This window comes from Labrus bergylta, chromosome 6 (assembly GCF_963930695.1).
Source record: "Labrus bergylta chromosome 6, fLabBer1.1, whole genome shotgun sequence".
NCBI classification, from domain to species: domain Eukaryota; kingdom Metazoa; phylum Chordata; class Actinopteri; order Labriformes; family Labridae; genus Labrus; species Labrus bergylta.
The window spans coordinates 20,632,321-20,654,782 of record NC_089200.1 but is presented as its reverse complement, the minus strand read 5'-3'; the positions used below and the strand labels follow the sequence as shown (position 1 = coordinate 20,654,782).

The 22,462-nt window shown below is 40.1% G+C and overlaps 2 protein-coding genes across 3 annotated transcripts; one reads left to right on the top strand and one right to left on the bottom strand.

Annotated features, from left to right (window-relative positions):
* Nucleotides 1–356: 356 nt before the first annotated feature.
* Nucleotides 357–5,123, bottom strand: xcr1a.1 (chemokine (C motif) receptor 1a, duplicate 1). Its single transcript, XM_020647623.3, has 2 exons — nucleotides 1,746–5,123; nucleotides 357–1,619 (listed from the first exon to the last, which is right to left on the bottom strand). Exon 2 carries the CDS (start codon nucleotides 1,601–1,603, stop codon nucleotides 593–595), a length of 1,011 nt encoding a protein of 336 aa, XP_020503279.1. The 5' UTR covers nucleotides 1,604–1,619; nucleotides 1,746–5,123; the 3' UTR covers nucleotides 357–592.
* Nucleotides 5,124–5,286: 163 nt separating this feature from the next.
* fyco1a (FYVE and coiled-coil domain autophagy adaptor 1a) lies at nucleotides 5,287–21,892 on the top strand. 2 transcript variants are annotated; one of them, XM_065955967.1, is made up of 19 exons: nucleotides 5,352–5,368; nucleotides 5,495–5,592; nucleotides 6,039–6,153; nucleotides 6,769–6,875; nucleotides 7,160–7,285; nucleotides 8,245–8,351; nucleotides 10,155–10,298; nucleotides 10,452–10,545; nucleotides 10,669–13,173; nucleotides 14,351–14,443; nucleotides 15,159–15,277; nucleotides 15,360–15,527; nucleotides 16,009–16,158; nucleotides 16,288–16,517; nucleotides 16,838–16,991; nucleotides 18,292–18,381; nucleotides 18,478–18,688; nucleotides 19,362–19,471; nucleotides 20,284–21,892. In XM_065955967.1, exons 3-19 carry the CDS (start codon nucleotides 6,093–6,095, stop codon nucleotides 20,357–20,359), a joined length of 4,545 nt encoding a protein of 1,514 aa, XP_065812039.1. In that variant the 5' UTR covers nucleotides 5,352–5,368; nucleotides 5,495–5,592; nucleotides 6,039–6,092; the 3' UTR covers nucleotides 20,360–21,892. The 2 variants fall into 2 exon arrangements, with proteins under 2 accessions (XP_020503248.2, XP_065812039.1); XM_020647592.3 differs by lacking the exon at nucleotides 5,495–5,592 and having other exon boundaries at nucleotides 5,287–5,368.
* Nucleotides 21,893–22,462: the final 570 nt, after the last annotated feature.

The following is a 22,462-nucleotide window of genomic DNA, read 5'->3' as shown; positions in this document are numbered from 1 at the left end:
AATGTATGTTTACAAAAAATCATGAAACTTACCAGGCTGTACCCATTCTTAAATTGTTGCTCCTAAAATGACTCATTTAAATTGGTTTGTAGATAAAAACATTTTTTTAATTGTCACATTGTGGTATGTATTTTAATTTAATCCTCATCAAGTAATGTGATTGTATGTCATTGAATGTTTTATAGGCTATTTTATACTCTCTGTTTACTGAAAGGTCAAACTAGAAACAAGAGTTGTAAATTATCAATTGCAATAAACTCTCCGTGTAGCACATCAGTTTCATGTTTTGTTTTGAAACTATGTTAAATTACATTGTTGTCCCTATTATATAAAAATAAATTAAAAGTCAACAAATGTTTGAGTTGTGAGTTCAGTGTACATTTATGACATAGTTACAGCAAAGACAAACGTCAATAAACAGCAAAATTATGATTTGAATAGTCTCTGTCCCTTACTACAATGGAAACATATGAAGCAGTTTGTTTATTTTGACGGAAAGGTATTTTACCAAATGCATCCTTGACTATTTTTTTTTTTTTTTAAATCAATGGTGCAGTACTTAATTGAAATAAATAAAATACTTCAACAACAACTAGTACATTGATCCTCGTGAGAAGTTTTGCATCCTAATTTGCTGTTCTTCGACTGGACTTCTACAAATACACATTCGATGCAGCATGGACTTCAAATGATTCCTAAACTTTACACCAACAAATGCATAAAAGACAGGGTTCAGGCAGCAGTGGGAGAAAGCAATGAGCCTACACACGTTGAATGCATAGTCCAGGTGGATGCTTGTTTCACAGTCATCGAATGGCTTAACCAAATTTTCACCTAAAATCCTTAGGAAGATGACAACATTGTAAGGCACCCAGCCGAGGAAAAACACAGCAACGATACAGAAGACTAACTTAACAGCTCGGTTTCTTGTGCTAGATCGGGCTTTCGTGATTTTTCCCAGTATCTTAATGTAGCAGAAAGCTATCACTGCAAAAGCAATCAAGAAGAAAACATTCTGTTGGGTGACAGAAATGTTTCTCAACAAGGTCGTTTCGTATTCGCAACCCAGGGAGTGTTTACCATTGTGGTGGATTGAGACTATGGAGCTGTAGAGCAGATAGGGCATGGCTGCTCCAATGCTGATCACCCACAGAAGAAAAGACAAAAAAACTCGTGTGCTGAATCTCTTTGCCCTCAGGTCAGAGAGAGGATGGACCACCGACAAATACCTGTAGACGGTCATGCTGGTTAGGAAGAGGACGCTGCTGTAAAACCCAGTGAAGAAAACAAAATTCACAATTTTGCACAGAGTCTCCGAAAACAACCATCCATATATGTGATAAACTGCCCAGAATGGAAGACCGATGGTGAAGACGAGGTCAGAGATGGCCAGGTTTAGGATGAAAATGTTGGTAAGAGACTTGAGGTTTTCATACAAAGCCAGGATGACAAGCACCAGGATGTTTCCCGTGAGGCTCAGTGTGATCACGATGGAGAAAAAAACAGGAACGGCAAAGGATCCAAACTTGACCACCTCATCTTTTTCACAGACTTCATCCTCATAGTTAGTGTCATATATGCTGTCATTAAGAGATTCGTTCATTTCTGTTCACTAGAACCTAAAAAAGAAAATAATGATGTTGTTTTTTAGCTTCAACACAGTTAAACAATAATATTGTTTCCATATGTCAAATCAAACACAAATATGATGTATAATGATATTATAAAGCAAAAATATGGCTTACCTCCTGCACAATGGGAGATATGTTGTCTGATGGGACACCCTCTGTTCACTCAAAAGAGAGCTCAGAAAGGACCAGAAATACAGCCAACTCGTGACAGTGTTTTCTGTTCCTTTTCTGTTATGGTAGTGAAAAAACACAAATGGCAGCTGAAAGTTTTCTCGCTACCCCATAGACAAAGATACTTCGCTGCTTGTAATCTAATATGGCATATATCAAATGTCCTGTTCTTGTGGTTAAGTTTGACTTTAACTACTTTCAGTAATATTTTAGATGTTGTACTTTGCAGGTTTATGTACAACACTCGATGCTAACTTGTTCCTATTTACATCATAAAAATGTCAAGTTGCAGACATTACATTTGGGGCAAGGTTTCTTCAAAGTACAGTTGGAGGCTTTATGTGTTCTGACTCATTCCAATACGTTTTCTTCCTTCAGCCATTTTGTCACTTTATCTTTGCTTATAGTTCATTTAAGCTTTCACAGTTTGTCAGGCAGTGGGAGGTAGACTGGCAGTATGAACATGAGTATAAATGGGGGTTGTGGCTGATGTCCTGGTGTAGTTGGTCCATATTAAGACCTCTAGTCAGCACTAAAGGGCATGGTAGCAGGGTGATACTTGAATCTTTGATTCTGCAGTACGTCAATTTGTAAGTTGCAGGCTTGAGCTACCACTGCCTGACATTCTCCTTCTCTGTCAGTCCATTGCTGTGGGTCATGGGCAAATGAAAGTGCAATATGGTGAGCTGAGGGGAGATCCAAAAGGATATGAAATTGTACAGTTCAGGTGTTCAACCCGTAATGTGTATCTTGTCTGCTGTACAGGAGCCACTGAGGTTAAGGAGAACTCCTGTTGAATGTAGACAGTCAGCATGGTAGGAGCTGGCTGATGCACAACATGCTGGGTATAATGCTGGGAACTGACTGATGAACCTTGAGGTAGGGGCATAGGAGCAAGTTGAATGACATATGATGGGAGTAGAGGCCCCTGAGCTGATGGTAACTGACTGTGAGGGGCCTGCTGGGGTGTAAATGTAAAGAAGAGGCTGGTGGCATTTGCATAGAAATTGGTATATGTAAGGTTTAAGGAGGATGAATAGCAGGCATGCTGGAAGGATGGACTGTGGCTGACTGAACAGATCTTGTGGGTATGAAGGGGCGATGCCTTGAAATTGGTTTGCCTGAACTTTGAGGTATAGCATTGGGATATGATGGGTGTGGTGGCATGTGAGTTGATGAGGATGAAGTAAATTGACTTGATGGAGGTGGTGTTCATATCTCGCATGGGAAACTGAAGCAGGTATTTTATGCTCACATTGAACAGCAGAAGGCTTATATGGGAAAAGGGTTTGAGCAGATTGGGAACATTTTCCAGGTTTCAAGATGGGTAATGATTCATTTAGGTTAGGTTCAGATTGGGACTTTTCACACTGAGGTTCTGTGACAGTCAGTATGTGCTTCATTTTGTTCACATGGAGATTGCAGGGCTTATTGGGAGTCACACTGCTCCTCTGAATCTCCCTCTGAGTAGCCATGTTAATAATGATCAACTCTTTTATTTAAGACTTAAATCATATCCTTTAAATGTGCTATTTCTTTTGTACATCTCTGTAACATGATCTGAACACTGTCTTAAATGTTTGGGTTGCTGGCCATAAAGCTCAGTTTGGTAATCCTGCAAATACCTGGGAGGCATTCTCTCTCGTTGTAGTCTTCCTGTCTGCTGATTATTTTCAGGCCGAAAATAACTTGTATCAATTTGCAACATTAATGTACACTTCGGCTTGAAATACCATGAAAAAACTAAGATTTAATTGCTGCCATTCCATGGAACATCATATGTTGAGTTAACGTTTAATCACATGTTCCAATGCAGACGAGTTTCAAAGGTTTTTTTCTTCTTTTAGACATAGTGGATGATTTTACATCATTAATGCATCAACTTCATGAGTACTTGACTCTAAACAAAAGGTAAATGCGACGGGAACATTTAGGTTTTCTTTGTTCTCTGTATCAGGTCGGGCATGTTGGATAGAGTCGAGGAAATTACAGGCCTGAAGGCAGGCTTTTTTCAAAATATTGTTAGGTGGACACTTGTGACTTAGCAGGTATCATAATGTGTTTTAAAATAATGGGCAACTTGTGCCAGATTACTTGGCAACTTCACATCATAAAACCAAACAAAAAATTGTAATATAAATACCAATATAAATGTGGGTGGGAAATTAATGTCCCTCAAAGAAATGAAACCAATAAAATTTAAGTGTGTTTTTATTGTATCGTCACAGGCAAGGACTGGACATTTTTTATTTGATTATATGGTTATGCCGCTACACAAACCCACAGCTAAATGCTATCCTTGAGCCTCTGACTCTAAGGCCAGTGAGCCCGTAACTTAATGCCTCTCCTTTTGTGTTGCGTAAACGTGAAGGTGTATCCTGCCTTTCCTGAAAGTGTTTGCAACTGTCCTGTCTGTTTGAGGGGTGCGTGTAGGTGACTGACCGCCAAGACCCTTCTATGTGCCACCACCAGCACACTCAGACAACTCGATCCACGGAGTCACTTGGAGTACGATCTCCTCAGCCAGCCCTTTCTTTCATATCAGTTTAGTTCATGTGTAAAAAGAACCCGTGAAGTGTTGACACAAAAACAAACGTTACTTCAGATTCAGTCTCTCAGGTGTCTTGCGTCCTCACGTCTCCCTCCCTCCCTCTTCCACTCAAAACCAATTTCAGCCGGCTCCTCCGCAGGTCCTGCTAATGAAGGTTACAGAGACAGAGCCGCCACCCGCCCCCCTCAGGTGTGACATCAGTACTAAAGACACTGAAGTGAATCCTCCTAACGCCTTATCATAACAATATCAATGAACTAAATATGTCTGAAGTATTCTATACAAATCACAAACTGAATATCATACAATTTCAAACAAACTTATTGAATGGTGGAACACTTTCCAATCAATTTAAACATATTTCAAAGATTTAAAGCACAAGAGGCACTTCATACCACTAGGTTGAAATATCTCAAGCCGAAAGCTTCGGAGACAGCAGTGTGTGGAGTCGATCAGTGTCATGGCAGAATATGATGAAGGAGTTTGTAGGTTATATTCAGGCGCAGTCATGTCCACCCCTTCCTTGCATTGATTCATTTATATTTTTCTGTACAGAAAATCATCTCTCCAATCATCAATCTATCCATCTGTCCCACTCACCATGTGCTTTTACTAAATAAATGGTTAAATGGCTCTTGAATTCATGTAGATGTGCACGCCAACTAATTGTCTAACCTGATCTGAGAATTAAAGACATTCCCTATAAACTGAATTTTGTAATAGACTACCCGGAAACGATTACGTCTGTCCTGCCGTCAAAGGCCGTGAGAAGAGTGGGACAACCGGGACAACATGTTTCTGAATAACACTGATCACATGACAGCTCTGTTTACTCTGCCACGACAACTAAACATGGTGCGTCAGAGTCCCGCCTACAGACCTCGCTCTCATTGGTCCGAGGGCTACACGGCGCGTTGTGAGTGAAGGACACGACGTCAATCAGAAAAAACTCAACAAGTTTGGATGCACACTCAAACGTCCTGGATTGTTATGCGCTTGAGTCATATCTGTAAAAGTATGTCGAAGTTTGTTTCCTTTTATCATTCATGTTTGCGTCAGTCTTTTGTCAAAATGTGTCATGTTTGACCAAACTTTTCAGCGTCTCATGGTGTTCCGGTTCGTTTTTAAATGTTTGTCAAAGGATCAGATCTGAATATGTCGTCACCAGGACAGAAATACACAAGTCGTCTGTGAAGTCTTGAGCTGCCCAGCTGTGCGTTATTGACTGTGGTTTGTCAAGTAAGCTGCAGTAACGTTGTAGGAGTGTAGTGAAACTATGTTTTTTGGTGTTTTCATTAATTAAACTGTTGGTTTTCTTTGTGTTTATATCTGTAAAGCGTAAGTTTGTATCTAACAACAAGCAGCTCATGCCACAGGCTTTGTTTACTTCATAGCCTAATGACACATTCACATATCCGACACATAACCAGCAGTATGCAATATATCCTACCTGCTGTGTGATTGTTATTGTCTGCATAGGATTTTCATCAGATCACATTGCATTCATAAAGGATCATGTTATTTCTGTCAGACTTAATTTAACATTTTTCTGCAGAGAAGCACAACTTTTATTAATGTGTTACGCATTGGTGTGGCATGACGTGTCCATGTGTTCCGGAAAGAGAGTACAGTAGTTTTGCAGCATTCAACTTTTGTTCCTGACTGGCTCTAAATCTCTTATTCAGCAGACTGGATGTGAACCTGTGACCCCTGGTTGCCTGGGAGACAGTGGTGGGGCCATGGCTGCTGGGGCTTCAGCAGGGGAGAGCCAACTCCAGAGGATTATCAGAGATCTGCATGGTACGTCATCTTTGTGTGGGTGCTGGTCACTTTAATTGTGTGTGAATAGATAGACTGCAGGCAGTTTTTGTGCTTCCATGGTGTGACTAACAAGAGAGGAAAAAAAGATCCAGGAGGGTTTGCCATGATGAAAGTACCTGAAAAGTCTTAGTTCAATCCTCATGCATGGAAATATCCAATCTCTTCATTTGAGCAAATCCTTTGGAAAGACGTCTGGTCTCATGTCCCTGTAGTCAGGGTGTGGTGGAAGCCTCCGTCAGCATGCAACGAGACAGAAAATGCTTACTGAGGGTGCACCCATCACAGGTTTCCTTCCAGTTTTTGCGGTGGATACGAGGCAAGTGATCGATTTAAAAACTAGCTGATGAAGGTAAAAGTGGAAAAATATGGAAAGCAATTTGAGGGGTAGGCATCAGTAAAAAAAAAAAAAAAGACAGCAATATAACTTCATATCAAACATATTCATAACTACATACTAAGTCTTACGTAAGAAACAGTCTTTTCTGCCATCATTTAAATGTGTTGTTTTTCTGTTATATATATTTGTAATTTTCCTGACCCTGTGTTAATTTATCCCTCATACTTGACTTTGTTTATGTACTATGTGAATTTTAGATGCTGTTACAGAGCTAGCAAAGGAATACAGAGAAAGTGGGGAGCCAATCACCGATGACAGTACCAACCTGCACAAGTTCTCCTACAAACTGGAGTACCTTCTGCAGGTGTGTTTTTACTTACTGTTAACCCATGAAATCACAATAACTTTAGGAAGATGTGAATGATTATTATGATGTAATAATAAGATAGAGATAAGACAAATGTGTTTTCTCATTTAAAATTGAGGAAAATGTGCATTTTTGTAATTCTCCTGAATATCTGTATGGGGAACAAAACCACAAACATTATTTTGTACTCATTTAATTACTATAAATTCAAGTGTGAAAAGTGGTCAGTGTTTGACAGTTTTTGGCTAAAACTTTTATAAATATGATTATCTTTCATCCAGTTTGACCAGAAGGAGAAAACCACATTTCTTGGTACGAGGAAAGACTATTGGGATTACTTCAGCGACTGTTTGGCTAAGGTCAAAGGAGCCAATGACGGCATCCGCTTTGTAAAATCCATCTCTGAGGTATGAGAGTGAGCTTTTTTTTTTTTTTAACAATTAAAGCCTTTAAAGAATGGAATAATCTTCCAACTAGTCTGAAACTTTGCACAAACTTAGTAAAAGTAAAAAAAAAAAAGAAAAGGATTTTAAGTAAGCAGTCTTGTCAGCATTAATGTGTCAGCTCAACAACCTTTTTCATCTCAGGGAATCTTGTACATAATGTTTTAATATCTGTATATTGTTCTATGTCTTTCTTTTCTCTTATGAATTGAGTATGAGCATGTGTGGGTGTGCGTGTGTTCATTGCTGGTTGATTTGTATTTTACTCTTGCCATTATCTGCCCAGGGACAATAGATGGAAATTAGCTAGTTAGCTAAATCTGGTACAAAGCATCTCTTCTCTTCTGAGACTAATGGGTTTTTTTGTACACTGTCCCTGATTCAAATAAACTAAACAAAAAATCAAAAACATTTTTAAAGAACTGCTTACATTCTGATCGTTTGCATAATGAGATCATCCCATACACAGTTACACTCACTATGACTTAAATGGGTTTTGTGATTCATTTTACTCTGAATCAAAGTAAAGATACTTCATAACATTTAATTAGTATTACTTTTATATTACTGATTAGAAGCCAGTTCTTCCAATAGACAAGAAGAAAACCACCCAAGACTTACATCCCTTTAACACATTATTAGATTTCATCATTCTGAAGTGCTTTTCTATTTGTTGTGGATAAAACACATTGTTTTTTACTTCCATAACTTGTAGGAGACATGAATAATTTGTGTTTTGTACACTTCAAATATCTTCCTACTGAGATTTTTGGTTTCACCACTTGAACAAATGTTGTTATGTTGTGTTTGATATGTTGAGTTTGAGAGCAGAATTATCATCAATGATTCAATAATGTCATTAACTTAGTAGTTTGTGATGTGTGAAGTGTTAATCAACCAAAAAGTCTTTTCTCCTTTTAAAGCTGAAGACTCCTCTGGGGAAAGGCCGAGCATTTATCCGTTACTCCCTGGTACATCAGCGACTGGCTGACACCCTGCAGCAGTGCCTGATGAACCAGAGAGTCACCAGGTAAAATACTCACAGAACAGACGCATTTACAAAGTTTTTTGGTAGAGTTTAGAACAGATTATGAAATCATAAAAGGTTAGGTTGGATGTGGCTACATGTGTGGTGAAATTGATGAACATGTTACTTCTGGTTTTGAACTTCAGCATCTCATTGTTGATCATCTATAGTTTTACTTCACTTTATGTTAGATGGGATCACTACTGGAGAAAATGAAGCCAGTAGAAGTTATATTTGAAGAATGGTCTAAGAGGGATAAAGATACTCACTTCATAACAAATGTTATCTCAAGAGCTGGTCCAGACTTTACTCTTTGCTCTGTTATTTACAAAGACCCAACATAAATCCATCACGACATGACACTAAACAATCAGCAAAGTTACAGTGGCAAACTATTTTCCTTATAAGAGACAGAAACCTCGAGCAGAACCAGACTCTTGTTGAACAGCCGTCTGATGAAACTGTTGGACTTGGAAAGTGGAGTAGAGGGAGATACAGAAAGAAAGATTTGAATAGAGACAAACAGCAACTATAACAACAAACAAGGGTCTCAATGACTTAAAAAAACAGAGATAAAAATATGTTAAGCACATAAAATAAGACGAAATCCTTCTCTTTAAAGTCAAGCCTCAGCTGACCAAAGTGTTTTACAGACTAGGCATAATAGATAGACAACAAAGAAAGACAATTCTTAATCAAATATGGGATTTGTTTTAGCTCATTCCAAAGGTCAGGGAAAAAAGGTGTGTCTTGAGCTGTGCTTTGGATTGATTTAATAGTCAGTTTAAGAGTTAGCACCTCTGATGAGAGGGGGCAATTGATTCCACAGACAACTGAAAAGTCACAGTGGCCCCCGAGTTTCCTCTGCGCTCAGGGGACGACAAGGAAAGACTGCTCAGAGGACTTGAGTGATTGTCCTGGGGTTTAAAAGATTTAAGGTTCTGATAGAGAAGAGGAGGTTAAACCATGGAGTGACTTAAAAACAAGTAATACAATTTAAAAGTGAAGGGAGGCGAGTGCAGGGCTGATGTGCTGCTGTGTACGTGTACCTCTTAAAGGCACACACCTGTCATTTGGTTCCATAAACAATTTGCTTCTATCCAAGCTATGTCATCTTACTTATGATTGAGGTATTCCTGCAGCTTCTGAGTTTTGAATTCCATCTTATTTATTAATTGATGTATTTATTCCTGTGCCGTTTAATTCATTTTGGAAGTCCCTTTAACTTGGCAAAGACGGCAAACCAGTTAAACTAAACAAAACCAGCAGGGTGCAGACATCAAGCACACACAGAGACAAGACTAAAACCATGTTCATTAAATCATAATGCATTTCTAGGTTACATGGGCTTTCCTTTTAGCTTTCCATTTTTCCCAGGGGACTAATTAATGAGATGTAGAATTCGCTGACATTTTCTCAAGTCCTGGAGGCAAGGTAGGAGAGGTTGTTTTTTTTCCCCACGCTCAACCCTTGGAACCTCATAAGATGCATAAGCTCTAAAAGGAAGTGGTGGTGGTTTGTGTGTCTGGGGTGGGGGTGGGGTTACAAGACTTAAGATCAATGTAGATCAAACACTCAAAAAAGAAGCCTACAAAAGTTGTTTCCCCCCCAGCAGAGATATGCTTACATAAGACTGAATTGGAGGCTCCTAGATGTGTTGAATACACTTTAACCCATGTAATGACACTTGCAGCTGATGAAGTTATCTGAAGCTCATTTCTCACGAATTTGAGTGCCGAAGGTATAAATAAAATATAACCTTTTTTTCTTTCCTTTTCTAACCACTCCATTATTTTTTTCCTGCAGTGACTGGTACTATGCAAGAAGCCCCTTCCTGAAGCCCCACCTCAGTGTTGACATAATCAATCACCTGTACGAACTCAATGAGGTCCAGTTTGATGTGGCTTCAAGAGGTTATGATCTCGATGCCTCCTGGCCTACTTTTGCAAGGTAACAGACTCAAAGAAAAGTCCAAACAATATTTAGAGCACCTTTATACTACGGTCGGATATTGAAATAAACATCAAGAAATTACTTTAAAACAAGTACTTCACAAAATGTTCAAGTTTTATGATGTGTACTGATTTATTTTCTGATTGACAGGCGAACACTTGGAAGTGCAAACTCACCCGGTCACATGTGGAAACCACCCAGTCGTAGTTCAAGCATTAACAGTTTGGCTAGCACCTACTCCCAGGTAACTGAAGAGTATCTTTCAAAGCATCCTGACATTTCATCAGAATTGAATATGGTTATATGAAGTCAATCACACTTCCTCTGTTCTTTCTCCTCACCTCTTCCTTCCTTGCCAATAATGCAGCAAGCACCCGAGTTCCCCTATAGCCCTGACTATGGCCAGGGTCTACTGAATGACCTGAATGAGTCTCTGCCTGCTTGCGCAGAAGATGACAGCACAGTTGAGGACCTTCGTCTGGAGCTGGACCAGTCAGAGCTGAACCAGCGAGAGCTCCTGGACAAGATGAAACAGTTGGGTGAGGAGGCTGCTGAGCTCAGGGGGGTCGTTGTGGAGCTCCAGAGGCAGCTGGATATGTCTCTCGCTGCCCAAGAGGAGCAGCAGGGACTGCAGGGAGAACTCAAAGCTCTGCAGGGGAGAGAGAAGGTGCTGTCCAGAGAGTTGGATGCACTCAGGACTAAGGAAAAAGACAGAGAGGCTGAACAACAAATGCTTCAGGAAAAGCTGGCAGCTGCTGAAGGGAAGAACCTAGAGCTCCTGGCCAAGTTGGATGGGGTTCTGAATGAGAAGGGCCAGCAGGCAGCCAGTCACTTTGATTCAGCACAGAAGATACACGAGCTGCTGGACAGATTAAAAGAGGCAGAGAAAGGGAAGATGGAAGCTGTAGCTAAGGTAGAGGAGAATAAGAGACAGACAGAGAGGCTAGAGGATGAGCTGAGAGTCAAGGAAGAAGCTGCAAAGACTGGTGAAACAAAACTTGGAGCGTTGGTTACCTCTGTGTCCGAGGAGAAGGCAAAGTTAGAGGCAAAAGTGGAGGAACAGTGCAGTGCACTTGATAAGCTGCAGGGAGCCTTGACAGTGAGAGAGAAGGAGGCGAGCAACCTCCAAAGGCAGCTGCAGGACCTCCAAAGATCCCTGGAACAGAAGGAGGAGGAGTTTGAGGAGGTGAAGAGGAGGACACACCAAAATAAAGATGAAATGCAAAAGAACGCTGATGCATTAAAGGAATCTTTAGGTGCAGAAGTCAGTGCACTTAAAGAGCAAGTACATATAAAAGAGGCAGAGCTAACCTCAAGCTACGAGACACTAGAACAGCTAAAGACCAAGAACCAAAGCCTGACCACAGAGAAGGACAAACTGACCTCTAACCTTGCTGAGCTGGAGGGTAATGTTAAGGAACAGGCTATGAAGATAGAAGACTACAAGACCCAGTGCGGCAATCTAATGGAGCTCTATGAGAAACTACTGGCCTCGTCAAAGAGAAATGAAGAGCTGAAGAAGGAGATGGTGGAAAAAAGAACTGCGCTTGAAGCTGAACTAGCAGCTCTTAGGGCCTCTGAGAAACAGCTTCGGGGTCAGCTTGATGATACCAAGATGACAGTGGATGAGAAAGAGAAGCGCCTGCGTGAAGAGAACCGCAAGCTGGATGAGAATCTGCAGCGAGCAACCATCGCCGCAAAGCTCTCAGAGGACACATCGAAACGGCTGGAGCAGGAGAACCAGAGTCTGAGAGAGGAGCAGGACAAGGTGAAGGCAGCTCTTAGCCGCATGCAAGCTGACCTGAAGAGTGTCCATGGGCAAATTGGAGATTTGGAGCAGAACTTAGGAGTGTCACGCAAGAATGAAGCAAGCCTTCAAGAGCAGCTTCAAGCCAAAGAGGCACAGCTACAGAGTAAAGAGAAGCACTGTGTTGAGCTGCAGTCCAGGTTAAAAGCTGTTGAGGCCAGGGAGAAGGAGGTGGAGATTGCCAAAGCTGATATAGAAGCAATTTTGGTAAAACAGACAGAAGTTATTGAAAGGGTCACCTCTGAGAAGCAGGTAATGGAGAGATCTCAGCTGGAGAGGAGTGCAATCCAAGTAAAGGAGAACAAGGGAGTAAGCAAAAAACTGGCTAAGGTTGAGAGCCAGTTGGAAGTGAGCATGAAAGATGTAGCAAGGCTTCAGGGAGAGATGCTTGACCTCAGGGTGCAGACACAGAGATGTGAGGAGGAAAAGCTCAAATCAAGAACACAATTGGAGGTGACAGAGGCCCAAAGAGATGAACTCAGGACTCTGACTGAGCAACTTAAAGCCCAGACAGAGGCTCTCAATCAGAGGCATATAATGGAGCTCATGGAGTGCAAAAAGACAGAAGCGTCGCTGATCGAGCAGCGTGATCGAGAAGTAGCCGCCCATGCCGAGTTGGTTATCTCTTCTGCGGCCCTCAGAGAACAGCTGTCGACCCTAAAGGCAGAAAATGACAAGTTAGTCTCAGACAACAACGAGACACGAGAGGGTCTGCACAGGGCGAACACAGAAATGGCCGAGCTGGGGATCACCATCTGTAAGCTAAGTGCAGAAAAAGAGGAGGCCAGAGAGTATTTGGTGGGGGATGCCGCCAAGATTGAAGAGTTGGAAGAAGAAGTGGAGCGGCTGGGAGAGAGCATGTCAGAACTACGTCTTGAGAATAACAAACTTAGAGAGGAGCTGATGCAGAAGGAGAAACTTCCAGACACAATAGTGGAGCTCCGGGAGCAGCTGGAAAAAGCCCAGAAACAATTGCAGAGTGTGAAGGACTCTAGCCGAGAGGAGGCGGGTGCCATCAAGTTCCAGTTGAGCTCTGAGAGCATGAATTATCAGGTCCAGATGAAGGTGAGCGAGTCAAAACATGTTCATCATGAGGGAGTCAGTTTTGCTGTAGTGATAACTTTGGACTATAGTTTTAGTTTGCATGGCTCTTTAACACATGGAATAAACTGTTTTATTCATATCTGGTTGAGTGCACAGATGTATCTCTTTCTGAGTGAAGGAAGAATCCCTTAGAAGGAATTTAGTCAATCCCTGACTTTAAATCTGTAGTTATCATTCAGTCATACTTATTTTAAATCCAACACTCTGGTTTATGATCAAATACAGAGGTCATGACTATCACTTATAAATGGTGTGTTAAGTGTTGATTAACAGATATTAGCATGCTGAACACCTTACACTAAAACAGTGAGCATGATAAACATGAAGCCTGTTAGATCTCTGTGTATTAGCATTATGATTGTAAGAGTGTATTCACTAATGTTCGAACAGGTGAAGTAGTTTTTCTGTCTTCAATGTTTTCTTTTTAAGTCTAAAGCTGTCATACAGAGGCAATCAAATGATTAACATCATTATAAATAACATAAGAATTGGGCATTTAAATAAATCAAATTAATTTATGTCAAAAAAAGTTTCAGCAATTACTTTTGTCAAACGTTTTACCCCAGCATTCGGAGTCATGCACCTAAAGCCCCGTTTTCATCAAGCGGCTCAGTTGAGTTCGGTTTGGTATGGTACCCGTTTATTTGCGTTTCCACCGTCAAAAGTTGGGAATGGTACCAAAATAACTGATCCGTACTGTCCTGCTTTTTTGGTACCTTTTTGTTAGGGTGCCAAGGGTATCAATCCGACCTTAAGGCTCTCTTGCTTACTGTGTCCTGTTCATATTCTTCGTTGAAATTAATTAATAGCGGGCTACACTATGTTGGGCTTTTATGATATCACACTATTACATAGCTGATGCGGCTATCTCCATCTGGCTTACACTCCGCTTACCAAATAAGGGTACGGTTGGCTGTGGAAGTTCAGGGTTTACCGTACCGAATTGTACAAAACCAAATCGGACTGCTTGGTGGAAACGGGGCATATGTGTTTGACTTTTCAGAAGTTGTTCTAACTGGAAGTGTGTTTTACTCAGCATTGCCATTTGGGATCTCATTTTGCGCCATATAAATGCTTATAGGCTTTTTTTCAAAGCAGGCCTCTCTTTATTTTCCTTGTGTCTCTTTTTACATTTCAGAGTTTGAATGAGCAGTTGGAGAAGGTCAAAGCCCAGCTGCACAAGGAGGGGAAGAACGTGTCCAGCTTGCAGGCCAAAGTGTCTGAACTAGAGGTCAGTGTCTTTAAGATGCAGTGATTTATATTCCGGTAATAACGAGATACTAAACAGGTGGCAGGAAGTGCACCTTTTCATTCCTTTACAGAGAAGTAGCTTTACATACATACGTTTACACCCATCATTAGGAAAAAAATATGTTGTACTCTTTAACACTTTAAGTGGGGAAAGCTTTGGACTGCAAGAGAATCTGTAGATAGGCAGGTTAAAAGTGCAGCATCTATTCATAACCTGGAACCTGGACAGTCACAGCTGTATCATTACCTGATTTACAGAAGTGATGGAGAAAAGGAAAGTAAAACACCACATAGGGCATACAGAATATTTATGCAGTGCTCAACGTTAGAAGATAACATGAGAGATTTTATTTCAGGTTTTTAATAATGAGACACTGCGGTTGCATAAGCAGATGTCTTTGATGGCTGAAGGTAGAGAGGGTGCGAATGCAAAATCAGTACAGTAAACTAACCTAACACAACAGGTAGGTCAGTGAATGTCTTATGAGATCATGTTTTTCTCTATATGGTTCCCTTTTTTTTATAGATCTGTATGAACAGACCTGATTTAGAGCGATGCAGAATGTATTTGAATGTCCTTTACCCCAACATGCCTCGTTAGAAAGATTTATTTTTGGTCCATGAAATGTGTTGATTGTAATTTATCCATCCACTAAATGTGTGTTCCTGACTTTACTTTTTTTATTTAAATAAAGGCTGTGAATGAGCAGTACTTGCGTCTGAGTGGCGAGAAAGATGCTCACATCACAAACAATGAAACAACCATTCGTGACAGTGAGAGTGAGATTCAGCAGCTAAGAAATGCCGTAACCAGGTACCATTATGACCAGTTATCCTTGCTTTCAATCTTCCATTGTAACAAAACCGCCTCTGAGTTATATTTCTTTACTCCCCAGGGCTGAAGAAGCACACTCGGCTGCGCTGAAGGTCTCCGAGGATTTGAAGCAGAGACTCAACACAACAGAAGCTGCCAAACAAACCGAGTGCCTCAAACTGACTGCAGAGGTCGATGACCTTAACAGAACCAAGACTAACCTCGAGGAACGGCTCATTGAGCTCATAAGGTATGACTTGTCTCTATTGCAGCGGTCAGTGGTGCAATGTTGTCTTTTGCAACAGACATAGTTTCTTCATATTAAGGAGAAGTTGTCTCTGAGAATGTCTAACCCTTGTTATGTTTGGTTGCTGCCAAACATAACATTGAAAAACATTGTAATTCTTTGAAAGCTAAGACATTTTAGAGAGAACAAAGGTTTGACTGAGGATCCAGGAACTCCTTAGGGATATGCCCACATGATTTCTGTCTACTTGTTTATATTTCATGCCTTTATTGTTCTTCTCAATTTCATGTTTTGGGGAAGTTAAGCTACGTTGTGTGTTCAATTTAGACAGCTTGTTAGCATTGAATTACAGTCTTCATGTATGGGTCCCCAAAGTTTATTCAATGGGAAAAATTAGAATGAAAACACAGATAAAGTTTAAGTCTAGTTTTGTTAAGGAAGCATCAACAGGCATTAACACTTTGTGCACTTGTCTTTTTTTCAGGGATAAAGATGCTCTGTGGCAGAAGTCAGATGCTCTGGAGTTTGAACAGAAACTTCGAGCAGAGGAGCGCTGGTGGTCGGATAAGGAGAGCACGCACTGCCTCAGCTGTCACGGTCAGTTCACCTGGTGGCTCCGCAGACATCACTGCAGGTGATTTTCAGAATTGATAAAGAATCCTTTTAGGGCAATCTAAAACTACAAGAATAGTAGAAATGATATTTGAAGAATCAAAACTTGAGTGGATGTAACCCTGCTTGTTCTTTTCTGCATCATTTTTAGGCTTTGTGGTCGCATCTTCTGCTACTACTGCAGCAACAACTTTGCAATGACCAAGCACAGTGGGAAGAAGGAGCGCTGCTGCAAGGACTGTTACACGCAGCACAGCGCTGTGGTGGAGAGGTTCACAGAGGCAGAGCTGAGTCTCTCAGAAAGTGAGCCTCCACCACCAGGAGCTGGGCCTCAGCCCCCTCCTGAACCTGCTCCATATAAACCCACACCAAGGGTAACAGGTGAGAGCCAAGCAATGAACAAAAACACATGCTAGGTACATTTACTGTCAATATACTGGGAAGCAGAAGTGAAAAGACTGACTTTATACAATTGAGGAACAAGGACAGAAACTATTGTCTGAAAATTTGGCAAAAGAGCAGTAGAGGACATTTCTATTGAAACAAGGTGTTGTTTGCTTCTGTTGTACAGACATTTTTTTTTGTGTGTGTTTAGTACATACAATATGATTTTAAATGGATTTTATCAAGAGGCTACAACAAGGTAACAGATGTTGTCGCAACAATCCAGTACCTCAATTCATTCATGATTGACCTCCCAGTTTCAGACCCCATGCCCAGAGCTGATGATGGAGCTTTTGATATAATCACAGAAGAGGAAGTGAACGGCGTCTACGACAGTGACACCACCTCCCAGACTACAGGAGGCTCTATGGAGGGAGAACAAGACAGACAGGCTTCAGGAAGGCTGGATATGTAAGTGTAATATGTATTTGGGGACAGAGCGGGGGGATCGGGTGAAGGCGAGGACTTTGCTCAGATGGTCCTTCTCTGAGTCTGTCATTTTGGATGTCGGTTAGACGGACATGTCACAACACAAGATACTATCCAGCTCCTGAGATAGTTTTAAGGCCTAACTTCCTTGAGATATATGAATGTAAATTCAATTTACACATCAAACTAAATGCCCCCATATTCAAGTATTGCACAATGAATTATGTTATGTTTGAAAATCAGAGCACATCATAGGTCAAACGTTTCATCCTACAAACTATAAATTGGGAAATTTGTGATTATTTTAAAGCAGCCAATAAATGAGGCTTTCTTCCATGGTGCCTTCTTGTTTACACCTTAACACTTCCAGAGGTGGAAAACAAGAATGAACCGCAAATGTAGGACAATGTGTCAATACTGCCTAACAAGTGATTATTAGATATAGTAAGATATATAGAATAAACATTGAATATGCTGTGTGTCTATAGCTAGTAAACACAGCTTATTCAAGGTGCTTATTCTGAATATTGAACATTGTGTTGCAGATTTTTCAAGTCAAAGCTCAGAGCTTGTGTGTTCTCAGTGTCATGAGCTGCTACATCTTTGCTGTGCTCAATCACTCTCTCCAACAGTCAGGTTCAGACATGTGAAGAAAAGAAAACATCTGCCCACACATAAACTTCGCCTCTGTAGTTTTCTTTTGATTTTTCTTTTAACGGTTTCTTATTGTGCACACATACATTATAGATGGAAATGAAAGCAGAGTATGAAGAGAAATCATTATTTTATCTGTAAGTGTTTTTACAAGAGTGTGAAGAATACAAGTTACAAGGTGCTTACGGTGAAACGGTGATGGGAAGAAAATTAAGCATTCACTCAATGCTTGTAAAGTATGCAAAAACATTTCCAAATCATGATTCATGTACTGACATCCAAGAATGCGTGCACCACACATTAAAAATGTGCAAAGATGTGCTTGACTTCAATTATATGTCATTATATTTGTCAAGCACAATGTCAAAAGAAGAGAATGGGATAAAAGCTTTAAATCGTTAAAAAAAAAAAAAAAAGAAGAGCCATGGTACCTGTTTATACCCGTTTTATACTTCTAATGCACAAAATGAAATGTGGAGTGTATGAGCAACATGCTCTGAGAGATGGTTTTTGTTGGCTACACCAGGGGACTTTTGTATTTTCATCTGCAAACAGGTGAAGAACATCCTTTTTGTAGTATGAAACATTAGTCCGAAACATTAAAAACCTATGTTTGATTCTGCTGCAGCACAGGAGATGTGACACCTGATGATCCTGAGGATCAGATATCCACTGTTCAGGATTCAGAAATCAACCTTCTCAGATCAGGAGAAGTCACGTGAGTCTGGTCCTTCATGTGTTTGTGGTCTAAACTGATGAGTCACCTTGTATTAATCCCATTCTTAAATATATTTTTAACCATTTCTTGTTGCAGGGTTGCGGTCCCTCTCAGCATTGAAGATATTTCTCAGTTCGGCGATGGTTCCAGGGAACTTTTTATCAAGTCCAGCTGTTACAGTGTGATCACTGTTGCTGTGGGTGACTGCGGGCCGACCATCAGCTGGGTGTTTTCCTCTGAACCCAAGAGCATCTCCTTCAGTGTGGTTTACAGGGAATCTGCTGAGACTCAGGTGGATCAGTCAAAGGTAGATGAGCTCATTGTGTGCTTTTTATGTCTGTTCAATGGAACTACAGGCTACTTATAAGCCTACACAGTAAAGGCGCCTTATGACTGTGGACCTTCATTGGCATCATTTGTTTCTTTTACATTTGACACAGACATGTAAGGAAAAGGCAAAAAAAAAAACAATGACTATTTTTTTCCCTGCCCCCATATAAGAAAACATCTTGAGGCTGAAGGAAATGCTTTTCTATTCATAGAAATTGCAGCCACTTGAAAACTAATAAAAACATTTTATTAGCACACACAAAGGACTGACCCTGCACCTCCTGCAGAGGACAGGACTATTTGCTTGATCTTTCCACCTGCAGTTTCGAAAGAAAGAAACTGCAGGTGGCCAGTGTTGCTCAGCAAGATGAAGTAAACATCCTGCACTTCCAAATGTCAGGGGCTATAAATGAGTTCTGACCTTACCTTTCCAGTTGTATTTTTCAGTTTCTTTTATTATTTATATCTTCATAACTACAGTACACAATGATAATGACGCTCTAGCTGTCCAACATGTACAGTCGACAGTAGATAAAGTAATTAGAGCAAGAAGAGATCATTATAAAGACATCTGTTTGTGTGGCCTTTGTTTGACAATAAGTCTTTACATGAAGTTTCAGTTCAGACCAATCTTTCTGTTCCTCTCCCAGGTCCTGATTCCTCTCACTCGCTGTAATTCCCATAAAGAGACAATTCAGGGGCAGCTGAAGGTCAGACATCCTGGTCTCTACACGCTTATCTTTGACAACTCCTTTTCACGGTAATGAGCTTATCTTTCATTTTTAATTTTTAATTTAAAATAGATATGAATGAAGACAGAAAGTAGAATTACATGGGAATAAAAGGAGAATGTGTCAGCAATGGATCCCTAAATATCCATCTATTGCACACATATGTTAAATCTTGAGCCCTTTTAACAGTGTGAATCCACAACGCCTAATCAAAGCTCCACCGTCATTACGTCTTGGTACATTCATAGTGATTCAACAATGGCATAATATAGATGTACAAGACTGGTGAATTCAGTGACTTGCAGCGTTGCGGAAGCAGAAGTTGTAGAGAAACAGCTCCACATACACACACACTTAGACATGCACACACACTGCTGTTCTCCCCTTCTGGCTCTGGTGATCCCGGCTCACCCCTGTAACGCCTCTGTTTAAACCTCCAAAGGCGGCACAGAGTTGGGATCACTTCATCCCCCCGTTACACCTCTGTCGCACCTTTTTATGGGCCGTCTGAACAGTGCTCTAGTCATGCACGTCACATTCAAACACAACAAAAACCTTCTATGAAAGTACATACAAGTATACAATCACTGTGCTGAACAGACGTGAATCAGGACAAGCTGTCAACAACGGTCCTTGTCCTGACTCCTCTTCTAAGTGGAGAATTTGTTGTTTACAGAAATATTTAAACTGTCATTGTACAGTATATGCCCTTATTTCCCGCCACCATCTGGTGTTCTTGTGTGCGGGTTTTTGCCCTAAAACCAGCTTCCTGTTGTGTCTCAGCATCTGATTTCAGTTGATCGTATTGCAGTACTTTGATCCGAGAACTTTCTCCCAACAGGTTTATCTCCAAGAAAGTCTTCTATCATCTGACCATGGAGAAGCCCATCATCTATGATGGAAGTGACTTTCCCTGAGACGCTTCTGCAGAGGCATCAGCTTGATGTCACAAAGACACTATCATGATGTCAATGTGGAAACACACTAAAAATGGCAATTTAAGGACTGTTTCAAACCTAATACCAGGAATTACTATCGTGTCAAACACATGTTTTTACCCAAGTTTATCATGATTTATGTTTTAAATGAGTTCCTTTAACTCTGTGGCATCATATCATATTTTAACTGTTTGTGAGGGGAAGTTATGTCTAAAGGGGTTTGAAAATGAAACACATAGAGGAATGTTTTTTAAAATTATAAACCAAGTAGTACAAACATATACCTTTAGTTCACTTAAGTTTAAATCACTAAGTTGTTCAGTTAAAGAAATGTGTAATTTTCCTTCTGTAATCTGCATTCAGTTTGGCCTCGCTTGTCCCCAAAAGTCTCCTGTGTTGAAAAAGAGACTGATTTTAATCTTTTAATGTTTTCCTTGAAGACCCAGGAAAGATTCTAACATGTTTGGAGTCACAGCAAGTTTTAAATATTTCAAGATTTTTACAATCAGAAAGTTTAAAAAAAAGCATAAAAGGTGCAGATATGTATCTTGCCAGTGGCAGGTTAAATTATTATTTTTTTAACACTATTTTCAAAACCAAGGCAGTGGTCTACGAAACAACACTTTATCTTTCATAAAACAGCATATATCTCAGGGGACAGACTTAAAACGTTTACTCACATGGTCTCATGTCTTTATTTAAGAAAAAGCTGCCATTTTATTGAGTGTTTTACTTTATTTCAGGAGATCTACAAACAGCTTTATTCATCCTGCTTAGAGGTCCTAATAAAGCAGAGTGCCTGTTCTTACTCAGGCTGTGCTGTATGGGACTTTACTCTGAGTGAAAGAATATTCACTCTCAGCTTATGTTCTTTCAAAGTGCCTTTAACTACAATTGCCAGCTGTTGGTTTTCTTTACTAACTCTGTTGTAATTCACTCAGAAAATGACACTTTTTTATGCATTTAATTCACAATGAGCTCAATATAATACACTTAAGTTTCATCAGTTGATTTTTTTTTTTCATTTGATTTTTTTCATGTCATGTTTACCATCTATACTGTTCTCTCTGTGACACGATGAGTTTGATTTTTGTGTGTTTATCGTTGTTTTTTTTTATAGCAAAGCAATAAGGTCACTTTTGGAAACAACCATTACTTATTAGAGAATGGGCTTATCTATGCTGCTTTTGTAGAGATCTGTTTGGCATTTCAGTGAGATCTCTTCCATTTTTCAATGGTGCAATTTTTATGCAAAGCTTGTATTTTCTCTACAGAGCTGCACATTTGTGAGAATTATTTTATAAATTGTTTCAAACAATATTTTATCTATTAGATATACACGATCTTTGAAAGGAACTCAAACAGGGACAGATTTTTTTACATGCTGTCTTTGAAGGATTACTTTTGAGGAGTAAATTGTACATGAGTCATCACTACACATGCTCACTTTAAGTGGAAATAGGACTGTAGATAACAGCCGGTAAACATGAATAAAATGTGAGAGTGACTATGGCTACGACATCCGCTAATCTGTGTCTGGTTGAGTGTTTGACAGCGTGGAACCTCAGAGCAACAAGACTGACACATTATCTCTGTGTGACGTCTCTTTCATTCAGCAACTCTGAGATAAAGAAACACATCAGCACACAAACAAGTATGTTTCCTGCCATACACACCACCTATTCACATCAGAGGGGGGGATGAAGAGGGTTCTCTGAAAAGAGAAATAAGTCAACACAATCCCAGAAAATAGCTTTAGTTTATAACACCATACTCATGTCTCCTGTATTCTCTTGTGTTTTGAGTGACATTATCAGAAGTCAAGCATTAAGACAGCCTGCCAGGATAATACTCGGCGAATTAGCTTGATTGTGATTTTACATGTGAGACCCTGCTGGGTAAATAATCAGTGCCAAAATAATAAGACTAATTGTTCTTTAGTTTGATTGACAGGACATCATTCTGCAACTGCTTTGAAGTCAATAAAAAATGTTACTAAGATGGTTATATACCAAAGAAAATGTTAAAGAAAATATTTGAAAGATACACAGAGTTGTCACTTGAAGCCAGATAGTTCTTACA

Excerpts from the sequence above, each read along its gene's own strand:
- xcr1a.1 (XM_020647623.3), bottom strand. The coding sequence starts at position 1,603 with ATGAACGAATCTCTTAATGACAGCATATATGACACTAACTATGAGGAT.
- fyco1a (XM_020647592.3), top strand. The coding sequence starts at position 6,093 with ATGGCTGCTGGGGCTTCAGCAGGGGAGAGCCAACTCCAGAGGATTATC. Across the intron at positions 7,286-8,244 it reads TTGTAAAATCCATCTCTGAG|CTGAAGACTCCTCTGGGGAA; the intron begins GTATGAGAGTGA and ends CTCCTTTTAAAG. Across the intron at positions 8,352-10,154 it reads ATGAACCAGAGAGTCACCAG|TGACTGGTACTATGCAAGAA; the intron begins GTAAAATACTCA and ends TTTTTCCTGCAG.